Source organism: Hydra vulgaris, chromosome 12 (genome assembly GCF_038396675.1).
Source record: "Hydra vulgaris chromosome 12, alternate assembly HydraT2T_AEP".
Classification (NCBI taxonomy): Eukaryota; Metazoa; Cnidaria; class Hydrozoa; order Anthoathecata; family Hydridae; genus Hydra; species Hydra vulgaris.
Window position 1 is genome coordinate 54,331,950 of NC_088931.1, and position 11,437 is coordinate 54,343,386.

General features: G+C 29.3%; 1 protein-coding gene across 2 annotated transcripts in view; it reads left to right on the top strand.

Annotated features, from left to right (window-relative positions):
- Positions 1-2,064, top strand: part of LOC100199347 (heat shock protein 75 kDa, mitochondrial) — a 28,569-nt gene extending 26,505 nt beyond the window's left edge. For both annotated transcript variants that reach the window (XM_065813722.1, XM_065813723.1), the window contains exon 12: positions 1,854-2,064. In XM_065813722.1, the coding sequence (XP_065669794.1) occupies positions 1,854-2,000 (147 nt within the window). In that variant the 3' untranslated portion in view covers positions 2,001-2,064. The remainder of the gene's footprint in view (positions 1-1,853) is intronic.
- The last annotated feature ends 9,373 nt before the right edge of the window (positions 2,065-11,437 follow it).

An 11,437-nucleotide genomic window follows, 5' to 3' on the forward strand; every position in this document is an offset into this window, starting at 1 on the left:
ATTTTACTTTTTTTATCGACATGATCACAGTAAATGTGCGTACATCGATTGAAAGTTTTGATTAGAGAAAGGAGAATTTTTAATTTTATATTGAAACAAAATTTCATGGGAAAATATACTTTACATAGGAATATATATTTTATTGCACCTATCCTTTAAGAATTAGTTACTTAATGTAGAAATAAATATATTTAAAAATTTAATCTACGTTTCTAGGCTTTTTATAGAAGTTTTTTCGTGTGCGTGTGTGCGTTTTTATAAAGCAAAAAGTTTTCGGCCGGAACCGAATTTGTCGAAATTGTTAATAAAATTCCGGTCGAAACGAGAATAATATTTATGTAATTTTTTACCTTCAAGATTAAAAGTGAAAACCTGCACCTCAGCATCGTGGCTACATAATATATATTTATAACCTATAATATATATAACCTATTTCATTAACTTGATTCTTGATAATTTATATTTAAAGTTATTTCTTTGTTTTCTATTTGTCCATTTAGGTTAACATTAAAATATTTACTGTATTAGGCATCCTATACTTTTTATTATTTAATTAACATTTTAAAAAGTTCATTTAATTAACATTTAAAATGATACTATTTTCAGAGACAGGTAACAGTTTTGATGAAAAAAGTGCTAGTTTGTTGCCCAAAACTGAATAGCAACTCTTTTTACATCACAATATTCCTAATCTTCTAGGAATCCTTACATAATTGACTGCTGCAAATAAAATTACATTGTGTTTGTTAAGAATTTTGTATATTACCTAGGTTTACCTATTGTTCTTCATTTCCCTGTAGGACAATTATTTTTTGATTTAATTTGTGTCAAATGTCTTTAAAAAAAAAGATAAAAAATTCCGGCATTCCGGCCTGAAATATTGTGATTCCGGCCGGAACCGTAATGACCTAAAAGTCAAAAATTCTGACTGGAATTCCGATACATCTCTAATTAAATTAAATGTGTTTCTAAACGAAATTTTTTTGTTTGTTTGAAATAATTGCTTGTCTCTAAACTTGAATAACAATGAGTAATCAAAACAACCTATACAGATTTTTAACTATATAAAAATATCAATAAATTAAGTAATTTATCAAAAAATTTCTTCAAAAATAACACATTTTACAAAAGTTTTGCTCCGCCTTCTTTTCAATGTCAAATAGGACTTATTATCTCGTAACATGCTCGGCATGTTTATCTAATGGTTTTTTAGTTATATTGCTCTTTCAAATTTAAATAAAAAATATATAATTTGTTGAAAGCCATTTTAACGTGTGGGTTTAAAGTATTAAAAATACTTTTTTTAAACTAAATATCACTATTTTACAAAATAAGAATTTCTATATAACGTTGACACTTTTCACTTCGTTAAACTGGCGTTAATAAAAATTAATATATTAGATTTGAATGTATAAAAAATGACGTTTATTAACTATATTTAAAAACTGGTGTTATTAGTCTATCTGATTGATGTACTTGTATTAATACATAAGTCTTTTAGTATTTTTATTTCTATATTAAACCGGGCTGTAAGATTATTTGTAGTGCGCCCTTTTTTTTTTTAATAATGTACCTTTTTTTTTTACAATGCGTTTACTACACGTGTTAGCGCAACACCGACCGCGTTACTCTTTGTTTTTTTATTAATCTAGCTTAAAAATAAGCTTCCAAAACTTCGATAAAAATTTCATAACTGTTTGGTTGTTGTTAAATTTAACAAAGAAGTTGTCCTTATATAATTGTAAATTTTTGTAGTTGTATGTATATATGTCCTTGTATGCGTGTATCATACACGGTGTATGCGTTATTAACTTAATAAGTATATACTAATGTTAGAGGTAATATTTTTTTAGTTGTTTGACAATTCTTTAATAAATGCTGGTCTTATGGAAGACACAAGAGAAATGGTTGGTCGGTCAAATACACTTTTATCAAAAGTGTCATCACGCCTTATAATAGAAGAAAACAAGCTTAAAAATGCAAACGATGTGAATGGTTAACTTCAATAAAACCTTAGTTTGTAATTATTTTAACAAGATTTTATAAAAGACTTTTTTGTAATAATGGAAATATTCTTCGTTAAATAATTTATTGTTCTAGAAAGATATATTCGCTAATTTTAGGAAATGCCATAAAGTTTCTAGTATAAGCTTTATTATAAATGAATTTTTTAATTCATAATTTAATTTAAAAAAAAAGTTAATTGGTATCACATTTCCGTATTAATGCAACTAATATTTAATAGGCTTTACTCACATTAGTTATTTTGAAATTGAAGCATTTGGCAATTTTGCATTAATGCCTTAACCTAGACATGCATGCTAAAGTGTTAATCTATAAGCAAAAAACAATTTAAAACCATCATTGTTCTACCTAAACAGCTCGAGTCTCGAGATGTTGAGGTTTGTCTGACGTCTCGAGGATTGTCGATGTCTCGGGATGTTAAGGAAAAAACAATTTAAAACCGTCATTGTTCTACCTCAACATCTCGGATTAAAAACAATAAGTATTATTATTTGCAATATTTGTATTGCAAAAAAAAGTAAAATAATGAGATCTATACCGCTCTAAAATGTAAAGTTAACAAGAATTATAAATATTATTTAGGGTTCGTCCATTAGCTGTCATGCTTTTGGGGGGATTTGTGACGGAACTTGTTACTAAAGAGTTACGATATTGTGACGAGTATGGGGGGGGGGGTTAAAACTGCGTGACGTAATTTGTGGACGACCCTTTACAATAATAAAATAAAAATAAAACAACGAGATTTATACCACTATAGACTGTATTATTAAAAAAAAATTATTAACCAAACAATTTTCGGTATTATTAACTTTTGATCGTTTGCAGTGCGATGAATTCTAATGACTTGTTTTTATATGGTTACCAGCCGACTGAGGCCCGGTTCCGGTCTTATTTTATATATTTTATACAGTATATAACGTTGTGTGTTAAGTTTGTAATTAAATATGTAAATAGAAATTTGTTTATATTTATTTTTTTAAAAGTTGGATGCTAACTACTTACGGTTGATAACAATTTGATACAAATTTAAACCGAAAATTAATATTAGAAATTTTATTTTAGACATTATAATATTGTCAATTAAGTCTATTATAAAAAAAATAATTAAATTCTAGATCTTATTTTATCAAGCCTTTTCCTGACTGATAAAGCATAGTTTTGTACAAACTTTAAGTCCATATTCCCAAGGCATCTAACAATTTCTTTTTCTAACTTAACAAAATATTTAGCTGTCCAATTGTTCTTCTAAACCTCCATTTTCAAGTTTCCTCAAAAATCTTATATTGGACGAGTTTCCGGCAAACTTGCTGGATTAGTTATTTTCGGGACAAAATGTATATTCTGGTCTTAGTTAAATCAAAACTTAGTTATCTTGGAAACGTAATGTCAGGCCAAAACACATAAAAAAACAGCACTATAGATTTTTTAATAAAAGGAAAGAGTTTATTCTTTAGAATTTCACTATAAACGCCTTGCTTAATCGCATTTCCAGATTTTCAAAAAAAAGGTTTTGTCAATTCTTTCAGTTATGTGCCATAAAAACCACTTTTAAAGACATTTTTCTTTGAAACTGTATTTAACATTAACCGGTGTCTTACTCAAGTTGTCAGAGTAGAAAGCGTCATTGCCTGGCTGATCAGTATGGCTCATGGTAAAGTACGATTCATTATCAATTAAAAAATTACGAATTATATAATGCAGTAAAATTTGTCTGCATTTGGATTGAGCCAGCTTTTTTTGTTGTTCCGTTCGAAGTGGGTTTTTTTTCTATACTTAATGTTAGTACGCATTTTTAACAACTTCTAAACATACGGCTGAGAGCATCTAAACTTTCTAGCGGCTGTTCTTTGAGAACGTCCTGATCTATGATTGAACATATTTTTACTTTTCTAATGTTACTTTTTGTTACTATTTTTACTGGACAACCATTGGCAATTTTTCTTTTTAATGTACTAGTTTCATTTAACTGCTTAATCTAACGATATATGCTACGTTTTGAGGCTAAAGATCCAATGAAACGCATTGCAATTTCATTTGGTTCTATTTCAGGATTTTGAAGAATGAATTTATACAATTTTATTTTTTACAGTCTCGTACTTTTCCTGTAATTTGAAAAAAAAGAAAAGTAGTAAAAATTTTTATTAAACTTTATGATAAAATACAAGAGCTTTATTTTAAGTAATTTACAATGTATAATAATAAAATTATATGCACTTTTGTATTTGTGCCAAAGCTTAGTTATCACCCATTATCAGTACCCAAATATCTGCGCACTAAAAGACTTTTATGAATCTATTTCTAACTTTATTACTACATTTTTAATTTTATTTTTTTTTAACACTTTAATAAGTTTGTTTTTAACGCTGCGACAGCCTAGCATATGCTAAATATGAAAACAAAATTGGATAATGTATTTTAAATATTATTAATCAATTTTATATTTATTTAGCAATAGAAATTAGGAAATTATATTACTTATTTATCATTAATGTTTAGACATATATGCAGTTTAATTTTCAGATACACAAGTTCACACAAGTTCTGACTTTTGTCAGGTCAGACGTGTGGTCGTAATAATCGCCATGTGGTAATATGTAAACCAGTGCATGCTAATATGCAACCCAGTGCAATTTGTTCCGTGTTCTGGTGCCTTGTAGGATTCGCTTTCTATGCAAAGGCTTTCTTTTGCAAAGGTGTACTTCCTGTCATTAAAACTACCTAATATCTGTCATGTCTATAGTGGTATATATTAGTTACGGTGTTAGCTCACCTGTAATTTACTATATATGTTTGTATCTAGTCTAATTACTGGTGAGTAAACAGCTCTGGCGTGGTGTTTACTCACCCGTATGTTCCTATATGTATGTTTGTATTCCTTCTGTACTTCTGGCGTGGTATTCATTTACCCGTAAGTTACTATATGTAGGTTTGTATACTGTCTAAACGTCTGGCGTAATGTTTGCTCACCCGTTAGTTGTTTCATGCATATTTGTCCTCTGCATAAATCTCTGAGTAGCGTGAGCTCAGTTACCAACTAGTGAATCCGACTATAAGTCGTATTCTGTTAGATATAATATTTTTTCTAATGCATTTCCGAAAACATCCTGTACAATGTTTAAAAGTACTACTTAAAAGAAGTAACTTCTTTTAACTACTCCAGGTCAAGTCAGGTTCAGGATCATCACAATCACCCAGCTTCAGGTATCATGTGACCCAGTACTACATGCCCCATTTCTTGTAGGGTTTACTTTTTTAGGCAAAAACTAGGAGAAATAAATTATGACTTAAAATTCCCCTGCCTTGAAGCTATTGGTTAAGTAAAGGCTAGAGATGGTGTTTCGATAAAAATATTTATCTTGGGGAGATGTTAACTACATCTAGATACTGTCTTGTAGCTGGTCTTGTAAAAGGTCTCCTAAACAAATACTTTAGGGATAAACAGAATAACTCTGGTGTAGAGGTAAACCCGTGTTTCCTACATAGGATAATGAATGCTGGATCTTTATGACTCAGTCATAGACTTTTTGCTTATACCTCTTTTATAGTAGCTATGCGTCTCTTCCTTTTACCTCTTATGAGGGCAAAGCTTTAAAACTCAGTTTAATGGTTCTTAGGTCGACTACACCTTTTCAAAATGTAATTGAGAACTTGAAAGTCGTAATTAAGAAACGTAAGATGTAATTTTGAAGATGAAATTTGTAATTGAGAAACGTAAGATGTAACTTAGAACATGAAAGTTGTAAATAAGAAATCTTAATACGTAATTGAAAAGAGAAAATTATAATGAATACAAAGTTCTTTGTATTTTGAATTTTGTATTCTTAATATACTTTGTAATTTAAAGCTGGAAATAATAATATAATATCATTAAAATATAAAAAGTCATGAAAAAGACATTTGAGGTTTAGGCGGTAACTGGAAAAATCCTATTGGGTGTCAATTAAAACTTTCTTTTATTTTTATTTGTGAAAAATTTAATTGAGATTTCAGATAAATAATTAATAAAACACAAATAATTTATTTACATAAAAATTTAAAATTTAAATTTAAACAACGTCATTAAAAATCATTGCAATATTCAGTTAAGCACTTTCTTGGACGTCTTCCATATTTAAATCTGAATACAGGTGGAATGCGAATAACATTTTTAACGTTTATTTTTATTTTGGACCAGATAGCGAGTTTCCATCATGACGACATTTGTTGTTGATATAGTTGCAATCAAATGTATGTTTGCACCTTTTGAAGAATTGAAGGTATTTTCATTACTGATTTTTTTCCCTGTTTGGCACGTTCTTGCGTTTTTCTCTCCAAAAAAGATTAAAATTTGTTTCATCCAAACTATCTGATGACCATTTGTGATGGGTTCGTTAATATTCCTAACATATTCAGTTCTTTTTTGTTTGTTTTTATTATTATTCATTGTAGTAGGCTCCTTGTGCACTTTTTTAAACGAAAATAGTCTGCCTTCGAGGTAATTCGCAATTGTGGTTGTGCTGACGCTAATAATAAATTGTCTAAACATTCTTGTTTTAATGGCCACCAATGTCAACAGACAGTCACTTTCAATCTATGTTAGTGTTTCTTCGATTTGATCATTGGTTAATTTTTTTGGTTTAACCTCTTTCAATAAAATTTATATTTCCGCTGCGGACCCAATTGTATTGAGTCACCCAATCGTCGTTTCGCGTAGCTCATTCAATTACTTTTCTTCTATCATTTAATGAAAATAAAACATAAGGTTTTTTTTCAACTTGTTCAGTTGTATGTACTTCATGTCTACAAATTGGACAAGGTGGTTCTGATTGTTCCAGAAGTGGTTGTAAACAAATTTGGTGAAATAAATGCTTGCACGGATTCAATTTAATAACAGACTTTCTATTCATAGTGTTATGACAAATAACACAACGATCTTTCGATTCCATTAGTGTAGTACTGTATTGCTGGTGCATACAAATGTTAAATTTGATATCATTAATTTATTAATATGCATGTCCAAGAAGATCTTTTATAATGACCTTTAAGCTTACATTGAATTCGCAATTACAAATAATGTATACTCACTTACATATTACGATTTCATAGTTACAACTTTTGTTTTTAAAATTACATATTGCAAATTCTGATTTACATGTTGGGTTTCTCAATTACATTTTAAAGTTTCTTAATTACATGTTGTGTTTCATAATTACATATTGCGACTTCTAAATTACATATTGTATTTCTCAATTACATCTTACTTTTCTTAATTACAAATTTCAAGTTCTCAATTACATCTTGAAAGGTGTAGTAGTAAGCACTTTAGGGTTGGGGTCAAATACGTTTGATCAAATACAAATACAACTACAAATAAGTCTAGATTTTCAAATACAAATTCAAATACAAATATTTGTATCCATGAGAGAGATCTCGTCTTGTTCTCGTTTCTCGTGAGAAATGGGACTTCTCGTGAGAAACGAGAAATAGAAAATTCTCGAGAGAAGTAGAACGAGACTTAAATATTATATTATTTTCCAAATTAAAAATTATTATAATTTACAAAATGCTTAATAATTTGTTTTTTTAATAAATTAATATTTTGACTCCGTGATTTTAATAAATCTAATTAAAAATTTAATTTGTTTTTGACAAAAACAAATTAAATTTTTAATTAGATTTTTAATTAGATTTTTTAATTAGATTTTTTTTAAAAATCTAATTAAAAAATTTTAATTAGATTTTAAATGTTTTTAATTAGATTTTAAATACAAAAACTTTTTGTATAAAATGGTGCACTTTCGACTTAATTTCATTAGTTTACCAGTGGAATTCAGAGAGAGTTTTTAGCTCAGGTGGAAATGTCGTCCGATCATTCAGACACAACTTACACCTAGAAAAAGTAGAACAAATCATCTTAATCAGAGAAAACATTGTCTTGTTGGAAAAGTTTGGCAAAAAAATTCTGAATTAATATTTGAAAAAGTTGTTTACATTTGACAAATGTCATTTGTGTCTATTTGTCAAAACCATGTTTACATTTTTTTTTTTTTACTTGGATTTTAATAAATTTGTTTTCAAAAACTGTTAAATTTCTCGTCTCGTCTCGTTCTCGGTCTCACGAGAAGTACTAACTTCTCGTCTCGGTCTCGTCTCGGTTTAAAAAAACCTAGTCTCGCTCATGGTTAAATATTTGCAATCGGCATTTTCCAAATACAAAAAAAAATATTTATACTTATAGTCAAGAAAAAATACAAAAATTTTTTTAAGACAAGATTGATAAAATGGTTTTTAATATAGAAAAATCAAAACAAGTTTTATAACCAATATCCCTTAAAATCAAATAATTGTAAAGATAATTTATTTTGGCGTTAAAAAAAGAAAAAAAACAACGAATCTTTTGATATTAACCAAAAAAACACTACTTAACCTAGTTTATGGAACTGAAAATACATTTTAATCAAATACAAATACAAATATTTAGGAGATTTTTTTATCAAATACAATACGAATATAAAAATGCCAAATCAGCCCATTTTTACCAAATACAAATACAAACACATATTTATTTGACCCGAGCCCTGGTAGTAATGTTTCCCGAACTATGTGGTAACTCTCAGAGACGCTAATTCCACCAACAGATAATAATTTCAGAATTTTAACAGTGCCATGTTGCACATGAATAGTGTCCATGATAGTGCTTTTCATTGTTTAGGATGCGGTACTCTATCTATGAATGAGTTAAGTTCTCTTTAAACTCAAATTATGGCCGAAGTAAGCAAACATATTATACATAAAAATTATCACCACCACCCATGCAACACTAATCACTCCTTGATTTGTGTCTTGTCTCTTACCCTTGTTTGTGTTTAGTTTCTTCTTTAGGTGGTTTTGACCATGCATTGATCTCTATAAATCTATCATCCTGTACTTCTTCTTCGGACTCACCCTATCATCACACTACTTACTATTATCCTAAAACTGACTAGAATTTTTTCAGGATTCTCTTTGTGATGGTTTTTGGGCTGATCTATTTTCTCTCTCTGCTGATAAATGTGACTCTTACAAAACGTCCTAGATCCAAGCGGGAAAGAAAGCTTTTATTCCTTTTCATCGGTCCCAAGTCAAGCCGTATTCTATAGTTTATTCCATAGTTTAATATTCCCCAGTTTGCACCTTCTTGTGCAGCTGCTATATCTAATAGTAATCTTTTTTTTAAACTTTTTCAAAAGAACAATTTTCTTAAGAACAAATGCTTGTTTATTATTGCAAAAAATCAATGTAAAAAAGTATTGTCTGATGTTAGGCTCTACTGTTTCCAAATACTAAATCTAGTATTTTGTATATTTATTAATTAGCTCTAAAGACTTTTGGTAAATCTTCAACAGTGTCATTACCAAAGGTAAGTCTAACATTCAACCTCTAATTCATGAGACTGATCTTATTATCTCTCCCAAGGATAAAACAAAACTACTTGCAAAGAACTTTTTTCCTAATTTGATTCTTAAATATAATGGCTATACTTTTGCTGCCATTCCAGTTAAGCAGGTTAACCCATTGTAATACATGAAAATTACTCCAGCTTTTGTTGCTAAACTCATATCTCAATTAAACTCTTCAATCCAGAAAACATTCCTGTCATAGTCTTACAAAAGGGTTTCACAAAACTCTCTTTAATTTTCTCTAAACTATATAATAAGTGCTTGACTCAGTATTGTTTTCCGGTCTGCTGGAAAATGACATATGTGTTTCCAATTTTTAAAAACCCTGATGAAAATCTTGACCGATCAATCTTTTCTCTATTATTAGCAAGGTCTTTGATTAATAAATCTCTAACATCCCATATTGAGTCAAATAATTTACTCTCTGACAATTAATAACGTTTTCGATCCTCTCTCTCTCTACAGCTGATTTGCTTACTGCTGTGACTGAAAGATTTTATTGTGCATTAAATGGAGGCGACAAAGCAAGAGCTATTGCTATTGACATATCTAAAGCTTTCAGCAAAGTTTGACATGCTTGTGTTTTCCATAAGCTTGCCTCTTATGGTGTATCTGGGAAAGTTTTTGAGTTTATCAAATAATTTTTTTCAACCCGTTTTAATAAAGTTATCCTCAAAAACCAACACTCTTTTTCATATTCAATTACTTCTGGTGTACCTCAAGGTTCTATCCTCGGTCCTGTTTCGTTTTTTTACTTTTTATTGTCTTGACAAATTGTCTTCTCTTCTAGATTACTTAGATCAGGCAGCCGATCTTGAATTTGATCTCACTTTTATCACAGATTGGGGCTTGCAGTGACTTGTAAATATCAATTCCAAAAAAACTCAGTTATTTACTGCAAATAACTGTTGACATTCCTATTCGCAACACTGTCGACATTCCTATGTTGACGAATGGCAGCTCTCTCACTGGTTGATTACAAAGTTTGCATCTGCTAAAGTTGCTTCTCTTTATAGTGCTCGCCATTATCTTACTCATGATTCCGTTCTTTACCTCTAAAAATCTCTTATTCGTCCTTTTATGGAGTAATATTTTTATTTTTGGGCTGGTTTTTATAATGATTCTCTTTCTCTTCTAGACAAAGTCCAAAAACGCATGCTAAACGTAGTTGGACCTTTATCTGCCAATCTTGAGTCTCTCTAACATTGCTGTAAAGTTGCATATCTTTTTCAATTCTACAAATAATATCTATATATAATATTGACATATAGTATATAATATACACTATATGTCACTGTTCAAAGGAACTATCATCTCTAGTTCCATCAACCATTTATCACACACTTTTACTGTATCTGTTCCCGCATTTAAATCCTTTAGAACTCTCTCCTATCTTCATGTTTTCTTAACTCCTACAACTTTTCAAGCCTTCTATCAACCGCTTCCTTCCTCTTTAATTTATTCTTTGTTTTATAGTATCTTCCAAATTAATAGTGAGAGTTCGAAGCCTTGTTGGGAGTGAAGTTGTGAGAGTTCGAAGCCTTGTTGGGAGTGAAGTTGTGAGAGTTCGAAGCCTTGTTGGGAGTGAAGTTGTGAGAGTTCAAAGCCTGGGAGTGAATTAAAACTAAAACAAAAAAACAAAAAAAACAGTTAAATCTAGTTAACTAGGTAAGTGATTATAGTTTTCAAAAAGTTAACAAAAATTGATCAGAATAGTTTTCTGTTAGAAATCCCTTATTTAAATATATTGAACACCACCACTAAACGTAATAAACTTGATAGTACCTTAAACTTCCATTTGACTAATTAATTATACTTATTGAGGTGGTCAATGTTTTGCGGATTCATTTTATTAGATCATGGATATTTTTTTATATTATTTTTTTTTTACTCAGAATTTGTTTTATATCAGATTATTAAATTAGTGTTAATGAAAATAGCATTAAAAAATAAATTTATTGCAACATTTTAATATCAAAGATAAACCCAAGCTC